At 40.5% G+C, this 12,774-nt stretch overlaps 2 protein-coding genes across 2 annotated transcripts; one reads left to right on the top strand and one right to left on the bottom strand.

Annotated features, from left to right (window-relative positions):
• Positions 1-718: 718 nt before the first annotated feature.
• Positions 719-3,425, bottom strand: gpalpp1 (GPALPP motifs containing 1). Its single transcript, XM_054618569.1, has 7 exons — positions 3,191-3,425; positions 2,946-3,063; positions 2,754-2,849; positions 2,418-2,673; positions 2,030-2,194; positions 1,830-1,931; positions 719-1,708 (listed from the first exon to the last, which is right to left on the bottom strand). The coding sequence occupies exons 1-7, from the start codon at positions 3,276-3,278 to the stop codon at positions 1,490-1,492; spliced, it is 1,044 nt and encodes a 347-aa protein (XP_054474544.1). The 5' UTR covers positions 3,279-3,425; the 3' UTR covers positions 719-1,489.
• Positions 3,426-4,975: 1,550 nt separating this feature from the next.
• ercc3 (excision repair cross-complementation group 3) lies at positions 4,976-12,476 on the top strand. The gene is made up of 15 exons (XM_054613557.1): positions 4,976-5,183; positions 5,774-5,973; positions 6,136-6,372; positions 6,499-6,548; positions 6,642-6,777; positions 7,359-7,529; positions 7,709-7,913; positions 8,247-8,561; positions 8,698-8,882; positions 9,254-9,456; positions 9,564-9,660; positions 9,999-10,116; positions 10,222-10,340; positions 11,701-11,850; positions 11,972-12,476. The coding sequence occupies exons 1-15, from the start codon at positions 5,156-5,158 to the stop codon at positions 12,107-12,109; spliced, it is 2,352 nt and encodes a 783-aa protein (XP_054469532.1). The 5' UTR covers positions 4,976-5,155; the 3' UTR covers positions 12,110-12,476.
• The last annotated feature ends 298 nt before the right edge of the window (positions 12,477-12,774 follow it).

Genomic DNA, 12,774 nt, shown 5'->3' with positions numbered 1-12,774 from the left:
TGTACAGTACCAGTCAAAAGTTTGGACACACCTTCTCATTCAACTACTTTGAAGAATCTAAAATATAAAACATATTCTGGTTTGTTGAGCATTTGTTTGTTTAACACATCATTCCATATGTGTTCCTTCATAGTTTGGATGTCTTCAATATTAATCTACAATGTAGAAAAAATAAAAATAAAGAAAAACAATTGAATGAGAAGGTGTGTCCAAATTTTAGACTGGTACTGTATATAACGGGAAACTCCGAATATGCAAGTATGTGAAACAACTGCACGTCAATGAAGTAGCAGTGAATGAAAGCCTGCAAAGTCTGAGTTTAAACCAAGTGATTGTAGCTACTGCACAACAATTCATTTGGAAGGAGAACATTGAAATTGTATACAGATGAAGGATGAAACAATGTGTTAATTAGATGGTAATACAAGCAATGTTTTGGTTATTATACTACTATACCGCTGATGCACTGAAAATCAAATGTATTACTTTGTTATTCCTGCCAATTAATGAATTCACATTTTTTTTGCTCATTATGTTGATCTCCAAGAAAAGGAAACCAAGGAAAAGCAGAGGTAAGGGATGTTTGAAAGATGTACTATGCATCCTGGTTATGGACATCTGCAGACACATACATTTGCCACGATGATAGCCATCCTTATGGTGTAGTACACGCATAATACTTCATAGGTAGATATTCACCATAGTCGGTATTGGGGGAACATTAATACGTTTATTAAGGTTAAATAGATAACGCTTTCCAATCCGCTATCAGATTCTCCCAATTCTTCTGTGACATTTCCATTGACTGATAATTTAATGTACTTTACAAAAAGGTTTTGTACGCGTCAAGAATAGAGCAAGTCCCTTTATGTGTGCATGCCTGCTGTGGAAAGGGGCTGAGAAAAAAAATAAATAAATATATATATATATATATATATAGGCACATTTAGAAATAATAATGCAGGGATAAGATTGAAACATATAAAAGCTTTAAACAAATTTAATGAACCCCTTAAAAAAAAATGAAATCAGTGTATTGGAAACGTGGAAGTGTATTCCATATAATTCACTTACAGCAATGTATTCCGTACAAAACGTTTTTCAGAAAATCAATCACTGTATATCCATATAGGTAAAATATGTCACTTATTTACGCATTTCTTACTATTTTTTCCCCTAAGAGACTAATACACTATCTACTGGGAAAAAATGCAAGGTCCACTGGCTGCTGCTTTATAGTAGCTTTAATCAGTTTGTAGCATTAGCTTTTCAACCAGTCAGGGACATGGACTTCTATAAATGGCCATGTCTGCCATGTCTTGAATAGACTGTTTAGTCCAGTTTAGCTAAATTTGATTCCCAATTTGTTTAACACGAGTATCTGTACAAACATAGTCAAATTTTACAAAACCTGTATGAAAAATGTAACAGCCAGACTGTTAATGGCTGTCCGCCTGTTCGTAATGTTTCTTACATTTTTAACAATTTGTCACAGGAACATTCGGTCTTTGCTGTGGGAGAATCGTGTGTTCAGTTCCTGAGATTTCTTCAGCAGCCGCTCCTTCTGCGCCTCATCAAAGCGATTCACCTGCAGGTCTTCATCCCGATCGAATGCTCTCCTTTCCACTGGTTTGTCAACCTTCTCCTTTGCTTTCTCCTTCATCTTCTTTGTGTGCATACTCACCAGAGACTCGGCACGTTTAGACTCCTGATAAGGAAGGGGTGGATAGAGAAACTTTAGTCACAACTTTAATTTAAACAATTACATCTGGCATTTACTCAATATGAGGACATGTAAGACAAAAGAATGCTGAGGTTATACCACTTACGTTATACTTGGACACTTTCACTGCCATTTCCACGTCCTTCTTGGAGAGCTGTGGGACATTGTCTTCCTCCACCTCACCCTTCTTCTTTTTCTCAAGGCGTTCCTATTGTTCAAAAAATAAACCAATTTCATACAAGGAAGTAAGTTATATAAGCTACAGAATGTTAAATATATAAGCCTAAGATATTTTGCATTAAATACCGCAATCTTGCGCTCCCTGTCTGCTGGCGTATCCGTCCACATAGAGCGATCCTTGTCCTCTGGACCCGACTTCTTCTTGAAGGTTCGAGCCCCCAAGCCAATGTGCTGCAGTTCTGGTGGGAGCTCTGTCATCCATGTTTCTCTGGACTGCACCTCAGGAGTGTTCTGTTCAGAAAGAAATAAGACGCAGGGACAAATTCAGACAGCATAGGAGGAAAACTTTAAAAGACATTAGAAAGGAACCAGATATTTTTGATTATGTGTTTTTTCTATGCCATTTCACTTCTTCCTGTTGAGAGATCAATCTGTATGCATGAAACCAAAGAGTTTGTACAATTTAGACTAGGCCGATATAACTTGGGTGGGGGTGGGGAGGATGAGGACTCACATCTCCCGTCAGCTTCTCTTTCATCTTGCGTGCTCTGCGCTCAAAGTCCAGAACCACAGAGTCTTCAATAGGCCCTGTGGGCGGCATGGGTCCAATCACGTCCTCGTCCTCGTCGCTGGAGGGCTCCGCCTGGTAGCCAGGGGGAAGGGCAGGCCCTGGGAAGTCCTCTCCATCGTCACCATCATTACCATCATCATCGTTTTCATATGCTGCTCTGCGAAACCCAGGAGGCAAAGCTGGTCCCAGCACCGGTGGCCTGAGGTAGTAACACAGTACAGTTACAGCCTCCATTTTTTTGACTCTTTATCCCACAACACAAATAATTAATCTGCTCACCTTTCTGGTGAACTCTGCTGTTTCCTGAATCCTGGTGGTAAGGCTGGTCCAAAGAAACCATCATCATCTGTTGCTTGTACCTTTGTGTCCTCCACCCTGTTAAAAAACAACCAAAAAACAAACAAACACATGTTACAGTTTTGAATTGATGAGGCATACATTTCTATAACTTCAGTCCATTAGTGAACCTACTTTTCTGCAGCTATGTGTTTGGTTTTTGCTCTTTTGGTCGACACCTCCTGTTCACTGTCATCCGAGGAGCTCGACGGTTCCCCGCGTTTATAGCCGGGAGGCAAAGCAGGGCCAGAGACTAGAAACAGAAACAACACAAGAAACATGAACTGCCATGGAAAGAGCAACGTTGATGCCAGCCTTACTTGTTTATACAACATTTAATCCAAAGCATGGGTGGCATTTTATCCATTCACGTTACTTACATCCATCATCACAATCAGAGTCTTCATCGCTCTCGTCTTTCCTAAACCTCGGGGGTAAAGCAGGTCCGATTTGTTCATCAGACGACATGGTGGACACGGGGGACTTACTCACTCAGACACGTAGTTAAAGCAATTTATATTCAAATAAAAAAGAAAGCGAAAAGGCTGAACTATTAACAAGAGAAAAATATATGGACGAATTTGACCTTTTACACAGGAAGTAAACAGTAAGGCCTCAATGGAGTCAAGTTAGGGAGAAACACTACTGTTACAGTGCTGCAAGAATAAAAGAACAGGGCATTCATGTGTTTTATTTGATACTCTAGTCTACCTTATCCTGACAAGGTCTGCTTGTTATTGCAGTCATCTACAATTTTGATGTGCATTAATTACACCATTTAATTTAGTTGATTAGTAGTGAATTAAGCTTTTGTCCAGCACAATGAATAACTTTGAATAATATGTCATTTAACATGTAAGTATAATAAAACAAACATTAACCAAACATACTGAGTATAGCTCATATTTCAGAATACTTCTCTATATGTGTAATGCCTTCTGTTTTGTACCATATATATATATATTATATTCTTATTATATTCCTTTATTGATCCCCATGGGGAAATTCAAGTGTTGCAGCAGCTCAACTACACAGACAGACAATAAATACACATACTATACAACTACACAGACAATAAATACACATACTATACAAGCTACACAGACAACTACACAGACAGACAATAAATACACATACTATAAATACAACACACAGACAATAAATACACATACTATACAACTACACAGACACAGACAATAAATACACTATACAACTATAAATACAATACTATACAACACACAGACACAGACAATAAATACACATACTATACAACTACACAGACACAGACAATAAATACACATACTATACAACAAAATAAAGATAGAACAGGAATAAAAATGTACAGTATATCCACATGGGGGGGGCTGGTCAGCATGTTGACAGACTGTGGTCTCCGCTGTTGTTGTACAGTCTGATGGCAGTGGGCACAAATGAGCGTCTGAAGCGCTCCGTCCTGCTCTTTGGCAGAATCAGCCGATGGCTGAAAGAGCTGCCCAGCTGCCACAGTTCCTCATGGAGAGGGTGAGAGGGATTGTCCAGGATGGCTCCGAGTTTGACCTTCATCCTCCTCTCACCCACTGACTCCAGACTGTCCAGCTCCAGACCCACCACAGAGCTGGCTTTCCTCACCAGCTTATTAAGTTTGTTGGCATCTCCAGTCCTGATGCCACCACCACCCAGCACGCTACAGCGAAGAAGAGGGCGCTGGCTACCACAGACTGGTAGAATGCCTTGAGCAGTTTATTGCACACATTGAAGGACCTCAGCCTCCTCAGGAATATATATATATATATATATATATATATATATATATATATATATATATACTATAATTATTCTGTCTGTATTTAACTTTTAAAGTTATTGTGGATTTTTTATTTTTCTTACTTACTATTTAAAATACTTGTTTGTTTTTTTCTACTATGTACCTTGTTTGCACTATATCTATAAAGGATTATCTTATCTTATCTTATATACTGTGAATAATTAAATACAGAAATGATAAGTTGAGTTTGTGCTTAGAAAAAAAAGCATTATGTAATAATAAAGTGCACTAATTAATTTTGGAATAAATGAAAACCGAAAAAAAAAAACACCCCCTAAAATATATATTTCACCCCCATGTTAGTGCTTCTCAAATGACGCCTTTATTTTGACAGGTGAGACCGGAAGTGATGGTGTCTACGTCATCGTGTTGTGCTCCACGCTGGTGTTGTGTCGTAGCTTCTGTTGTCAGATCTGTCTAGTGCAGTCTGTCTGTGTGGACTTCCAGGAGGACATCGGACAGATTATGAAGATATTCCTGACATGTGTTGAAAGAACTCGCCTGTTTGAGAGTTTGTAAAATGGGTAAAAAAGATAAAGGAGATCGGGGTGAGTGGCTGAACCTAGCTTCCTGTTAGCTGCCTGTCGCACACAGCATCCCTTTACGCTCAAACACAGTGACATGTATCTGTGCTTTAATGCTAAAACGCCTGGCATTTATTAAATGGTCAAATAGTTAGAGAACAGAACAAGCTGTAATTTTAGTAAAGGAAATATATTAATATGTCTTATATAGCAACACATATTTAATCACTGGGTTTTAAAAATAGTTATTATATACAGTACCAGTCAAAAGTTTGGACACACCTTCTCATTCAATGGTTTTTCTTTATTTTTTATTGTTTTCAACATTGTAGATTAGTATTGAAGACATCCAAACTATGAAGGAACACATATGGAATTATGTGGTAAACAAACAAATGCTCAACAAACCAGAATATGTTTTATATTTTACATTCTTCAAAGTAGTTGAATGAGAAGGTGTGTCCAAACTTCTGACTGGTACTGTACCATGATATTGCCATTAGAGTGTTAAAATCCTTAAACGAGAGAATTTACAACAATATATTTCTGTTGTCAGTTCTTTGTCCGAGTCTATAACTGAATGTTTTTTTCTAACTCATGCTGTCGTCTTACAGACAAGAAGTCCAAAAAGCGTTTCTATGAGGATGAAGAGGAGGAAGAAGAGGCGGTGGGCAGCGAGTCCCAGGAGGCCATACCTGCTGCTGCAGGGAAACAAGTGGACGTGTCCAGTACAAAACTGGATGAGTATGGCGCCAAAGACTACCGTGTTCAGATGATGTTAAAGAATGATCACACTTCACGCCCCCTCTGGGTGGTAAGACGTGTTTGGATTGTTGATTTCCTCACAGTTTACTCATTTAAAACTTGTGGTCCTCTTCCTGATTTTGCACGCTATTTTAGCACAATATTTTAAAGGATTCTCTTTGTATTTTTTTCTCATCCTCTTTTTTTTCTTCTTCATTCTTCTCTCCTCCAGGCTCCGGATGGACACATCTTCCTGGAAGCCTTCTCACCGGTGTACAAGTACGCCCAGGATTTCATGGTGGCCATTGCAGAGCCAGTGTGCAGGCCTAACCATATCCATGAGTACAAGCTGACAGCCTATTCCCTGTATGCAGCTGTCAGTGTGGGGCTGCAGACCTCTGATATAGTAGAATACCTGCAGAAACTCAGCAAGACGTCTGTGCCTGATGGAATCGTCCAGTTCATTCAGGTCTGAATGAGGGAGTGTCTTGTGTTTTTTTAGAAAAGAGGACAATTTCCAAATGTATTATTTTTAATGCCAGGTGTGCAAATGTGTTTTTTTAATCGTAGCATTACATCCCTTTCCTTCTCTCAGCTGTGCACGGTGAGCTATGGAAAAGTCAAGCTGGTCCTCAAGCACAATAGGTAAAGTCACTTCAGTAACCTTTCCTTCTGTTTTTACATAATTAATCATCCTGTCAGTGCTCTTTTTAAACTGTGCTGCCTGTCTACCTTCAGGTATTTTGTTGAGAGTGCCTTCCCTGATGTGATCCAGCACCTTCTGCAGGACAAAGTGATCCGTGAATGTCGCCTCCGCACTGCAGACGGAGCGGACACTGAGCTTATTACTGAAGTCATCCAAAGCAAGTCAGCGGTATGCAATCCTACATCTTTTTATATTCACACACAAACATAGTAACAAGTAAGTTATTACTATTTTAATTTGGAATAGCATAAGGGGTATTTAGTGACGTTTCTTTTTTGTTCTATATTGTCAAACATAACTTTCCTAACATCTTCAACTAAATCTACCACCAAAGATTTACAATGATGCATTATTGGTGTGACCCCTTAACAAATTAGAAATTTCGGTTACACCCAAGTGTGATTTAGTGTTGCACTATAGTGCATTGTGATGTGCTGTACTTCACAGGTTGGGGGCAGATGAAGCAGCTACTGCTCCATGGCAACACAACCAATATTTTAAACCTGTGTGTAAAATGTGATTATTCACATATTTGAACAAAATAGTATTAATGACGTGAGGAAGGATGTCTTTTGATGCTGGAACTGATCATTCATATCAGGCTCTTTAAGTTGTTTCCACCCTGGCAATGATGATTCCATCTAATTGGAAAGCAATAAGGCATGACATGTTTTTGAAATATCACCGTAGAGGCCAACAGGAGTTGTATCTGATCTGCCAAAATGTCCCTTTGTGTCTCCTTCTAAAAGATTTCCAAGTCCATTGAAGAAAAGGGGGGTGCTTCTACCTCACAGCAGCCAGGCGATGGACAAAGTTCAACCCAGCAGGTCCCTGAGGACATCTTCAGCTACTATGAGCAGATGGATAAAGAAGAAGAAGAGGAGGAAGAGACTCAGACTGTGTCTTGTGAGATCCGCCAGGTACACATCAGATTTCTTTTTATTATTCTTTTTTTTTTTTTGCTGGTTCACTACATAATTTAAATCACTGCTTGCATTTATTCAGTTGATCTTTTGTGGCTTCATTTCAAATTAACTACCATACTTAAAATCATATTTGGATGCCCTACTCTGAACGGTTCTTCTCTGATCTGGTGTAGGAGATGATTGAAGAGCTGCAGAAGCGTTGTATTCAGCTGGAGTACCCTCTCCTAGCCGAGTACGACTTTCGCAATGACACATTCAACCCAGATATCAACATAGACCTGAAGCCCACTGCTGTGTTGCGGCCCTACCAGGAAAAGAGTTTGCGCAAGATGTTTGGGAACGGACGTGCTCGCTCCGGGGTCATCGTGCTGCCCTGCGGTGAGACAGCTGGTTTACTGCAATCAATGGAGGACGGAACATTGAGTGACAAAACAGAAAGGATAGGCCCAAAAGCATTTCGTTACAATAAAAAGACAGTCTTGAAATGGCAAAAGTGGTAGACCTTGAAAATGAATTAATAATATGTGATAGAAAATATTTAAAATATTTGCTTAGCCCATAAGAAACAGGGTAAAGACTGCTAAACTCAGTGGATTTTTCTTTCATCTTAATGTAGGCGTACACCCTGAACCCAAAGTATTACTCACTATAAGTATCCTGTGTTTAAAAAGCTTCTTTGTCTAAATATTTTATCTCCCCTTTGCTTTCCAGGAGCGGGCAAATCCCTGGTGGGCGTGACAGCAGCTTGCACGGTGCGTAAACGCTGCCTGGTGTTGGGAAACTCCTCAGTGTCAGTGGAGCAGTGGAAGTCTCAGTTCAAGATGTGGTCCACCATCGATGACTCTCAGATCTGCCGCTTCACCTCGGACGCCAAGGACAAGCCCATCGGCTGCTCGATTGCCATCAGCACCTACTCTATGCTGGGTCACACCACCAAGCGCTCCTGGGAGGCCGAGAGAGTCATGGAGTGGATGCGGAGTCAGGAGTGGGGACTCATTATCCTGGATGAGGTGCACACCATCCCTGGTGAGTTGTTATTGCACATCTGTTTTCCAGACAACTCGAGCAGCGTAATGCCAAGAGTATTTCGAAGTAATGATATGAGACACCCTCTGTTTAGTGAGATTAATGTTAACATAATCATTTTGTGCCTTCTCTGTAGCCAAGATGTTCCGTCGTGTTCTGACCATTGTCCAGGCACATTGCAAAATGGGGCTCACTGCCACACTGGTCAGGGAAGACGACAAGATTGTGGACCTGAACTTCCTAATTGGGCCCAAACTATTTGAGGCCAACTGGATGGAACTGCAAAACAATGGCTACATTGCCAAAGTCCAGTGTGCTGAGGTGAGTCTTGCTATATTGTACAATACATTTAGATAAAGGGACACACACAGTGCTCTTCTCTGTCTGTATGGACCTTGTGACTTGTGTGGAGCAATGTTCAAAAAGTTGAATAAATTGTGTTAGTGTCTCTCATGCACTAGACTTGGACCTGGGTGAGTTGCTACCAAATAATAAGTAATTTCTTTATGAACAAAGATATCTCAAAGAGCGTAACATTGTGGTTATATGAACCTTAATATCACATGACTAAATCATATTTGGCCAAGGCTCTTTGACGTAGCTGCAGTCGAGATTCAACATCACAAGTGCAAGTGAGCGTTTTTCCACGTCGATGAAGATATCTGTACACTGTACCCATGTCTGCGCTTCAGGTGTGGTGCCCGATGTCTCCAGAGTTTTACAGAGAGTATGTGGCCATCAAGACCAAGAAGCGCATCCTGTTTTATACAATGAACCCCAATAAGTTCCGCGCTTGCCAGTTTCTCATTCGCTTCCACGAGCGGCGCAATGACAAGATTATGGTCTTCGCTGACAACGTGTTTGCCCTGAAGGAATACGCCATTCGCCTCAACAAGTGAGTTATTTACAACAAGAGCAACATTTCGAATGGTTTAGTGAACCGCCTGTATCTATGATACGATTTCTCAATGTTTCTAATACTGTTGTGATGTTCCTCTCCAGGCCTTACATCTATGGTCCAACCTCTCAGGGGGAACGAATGCAGATTTTACAGAACTTTAAACACAACCCCAAGATCAACACCATTTTCATCTCCAAGGTAGACCAATCAAAATGTTATTGATTTCCCCACTGTAATATGAATTAAATGTATTCAGCCATGTGCCCCCTTGTGGACAGTAGGTGGCATACCACTGTGTAAAACAACAGATTGAGTGTCATTCATTTGCCTCGTCTCTGCACTACTGCTGAACTCTGTAGGGTGTTTTCTGTCCCTCTGTGTGTTTATATGTCAACTAACAATTGAATCCGATTGAAACAGTAATGCTTCAAACATTTCCTACTTGCTATCACACCTACGTCCAGACATTTACCCGATTCTGAAACAAATTATTATTAAAAGTTCTAAAATCACAAACATGTCCTTCTACCAAACAGGTTGGAGACACCTCATTTGATCTGCCAGAAGCCAATGTTCTGATCCAGATCTCTTCTCATGGTGGATCACGCAGACAGGAGGCCCAGAGGCTTGGCAGAGTCTTACGAGCCAAGAAAGGTTAGTCTGTCTGCAAAAATATTAAATAATACTTGTATTGTTTGCCTATGCATGACACATGCTGATGTAGCTGTTTTGTCTACCTCCACCTGTCTGCTTGTTTAGGAATGGTAGCAGAGGAGTACAACGCGTACTTCTACTCACTGGTGTCCCAGGACACCCAGGAGATGGCTTACTCCACCAAGAGGCAGAGGTTCCTGGTGGACCAAGGTTACAGCTTTAAGGTTCGTTCACCACTGCAGCAACTTGTCATCTTCACACAATTTCACCTTATTTGTGTCTCCCCCTCAAATTGCACCACAAATTTGACCCTGTTCATACACCAGATTGTACCGTTCTGCCACAGCCTTACATAAGTTTGCTCTCACACTTTGGGACAATTATACCAAATAAGATAAGATAAGATAATCCTTTATTAGTCCCGCAGCGGGGAGATTTGCAGTGCTAGGTCAAAAGAGACTCGTAATCTAAAGGTGCTATAGGTTAAGTTCACTTATTTCTTGAAAACCTGATTTAAATGTAACATACATTTTTAAGTGTTTAGTTAATTAGTGTATTTATTTACAGTGCATTACAAATTGAATGTTCTTTCTTCAGTTTTTGTTATGTTGGCCTGATATGATGCTTTCAAAAGTGTTTAGTTTCATCAGATCCATCCTGGCTAGACTTATAGTGTGAAGAAGTTCAGGTCTCACAAACACTGAAATCTGAGTGATTGTGGTAACAGCCACTTCACTTCAGAGGGACAAAACTAAAACAGAACCAGAAAAGAAACTGGTATCAGAAAATTACATACCGTATTTTCCGCACTATAGGGCGCACTGGATTATAAGGCGCACTGTCAATGAATGGTCTATTTTCGATCTTTTTTCATATATAAGGCGCACCGGACTATAAGGCGCATTAAGCGAAACAAAACAGTCAGTCAGTCAAACTTCCTCCACTTCCGTACCATTGATTCATTAATGTTGAATTCTCTCGCAGCTGCTCTATTCCCATGTTCTACTGCGTGACTGACAGCCTTGAGTTTGAAGTCCGCGTCGTAAGCGTGTCTCTTGACAGGAGCCACGTGGGTCCTTATACACACACACTCTGTAATATTATGGTGAAGCACAGTATGTATTACTCCGCGACGCTCCTGACTACGGTAGCCGTAATGCTGCTGCGGTGCGGCTTTGTAGTTTACCAAAGTCGTACTAAAACATGTTGACAGAGCGCCGTGTACCACACAACACCGCTTCGAGGTCAGTAAGCACAACCAGAATTAATCCATATATAAGGCGCTCCGGATTATAAGGCGCACTGTCGTTTCTTGAGAAAATTAAAGGCTTTTAAGTGCGCCTTATAGTGCGGAAAATACGGTAGTTTACATAGGCGGGGGACTCCACCTGTTCTGTTGTAGATAGGCATCTACTTAATTTAATTTAGAGGAATAGAGTTAATATCACATGACAAAATGCCTAAAAATATTTTTAAAATATATTTGTGATAAATTATATAAGACAAATGGAAACGTGTATGAATAAGAAAAAGTGTGTGCTCGCTCATTTATATGAAAACCTCATTCTTCCTTTTCTTTCATAGGTGATCACAAAGTTGGCAGGTATGGAGGAAGGGGACTTAATGTTCTCCACAAAAGATGAGCAACAGCAGCTGCTTCAGAAGGTTCTAGCTGCTTCGGACCTGGACGCTGAGGAGGAAGTGGTGGCAGGGGAGCTGGGCGGGCGGCCACAAGTAAGGACTTTTGCTAAACTGGGACTCAGAAAGCACATGTTTTTAATTGCCCCTTGCATGTGGTTCATGTATGTAACAATATTCTCACATGTTTTCTCCCCCTCCCTTGCTTCCTAATCAGTTCTCAAGGCGAACCGGAACCATGAGCTCCATGTCAGGTGCAGACGACACCGTCTACATGGAATATCAGAGTCGAGGCAGCAAAAACTCTGCATTAGGCAAGGGCATTCATCCACTGTTCAAGCGCTTCAGAAAGTAGATACACTGCCTCGAACCCTGTCAAAGGCGGACTCAGTTGCAACAAGGCAACAGGACAAAGTTGGGCCACAATAATAATGTATATGAACTGGAGTATGACGGCTACGTGATGTAAGCCACACGTGGAATAACCCTTGTCTTATCTACTGTGTGCTTCACACCAACAGGAGGAAACCATGGATATTGGACTTAGATTTTTTTTGTAAATTTGGCTTCAGTATACAGAGTAAATCATCACAAACTAAACCCACATACTTAAAAGGAAATAATCGGTTCCTGGTGATAGTTCACATGTTCTTTTCTGGAACTTCCGCCTTTAAATATGGCTTATGTTTTATAAGAAGAATTAAAGCTCTCTGTGTTTTGTATTTTTTTTAATGTGTCATAATTCCCCATACTTTCATCTATAACGGCCAGAGGCTGGGAAAATACTCACCTCTGCATAGCCAGCCTTCTTTAGCCCGGTCCGTTTTAATCCCTGTTTCAGGCGCCAGGAGGCTTGAGGGTTAAAGGAGAAGCAATAAGTAGTGGGGATATACAAAAAATGTTCTGATTCATATTCTTATAATTGGTGCATTGTTTAAGAGTAACTTGTGACTGTCGTGAAGTTAAACTTTAGGGGAAAAAAAGCAAAAAAATAAAATAAATTATTCCTGCCAGCAATCA

Source organism: Anoplopoma fimbria, chromosome 2 (genome assembly GCF_027596085.1).
Source record: "Anoplopoma fimbria isolate UVic2021 breed Golden Eagle Sablefish chromosome 2, Afim_UVic_2022, whole genome shotgun sequence".
Classification (NCBI taxonomy): domain Eukaryota; kingdom Metazoa; phylum Chordata; class Actinopteri; order Perciformes; family Anoplopomatidae; genus Anoplopoma; species Anoplopoma fimbria.
The sequence above is the reverse complement of the archived record's forward strand: the minus strand, read 5'-3'. Positions and strand labels throughout refer to the sequence as shown.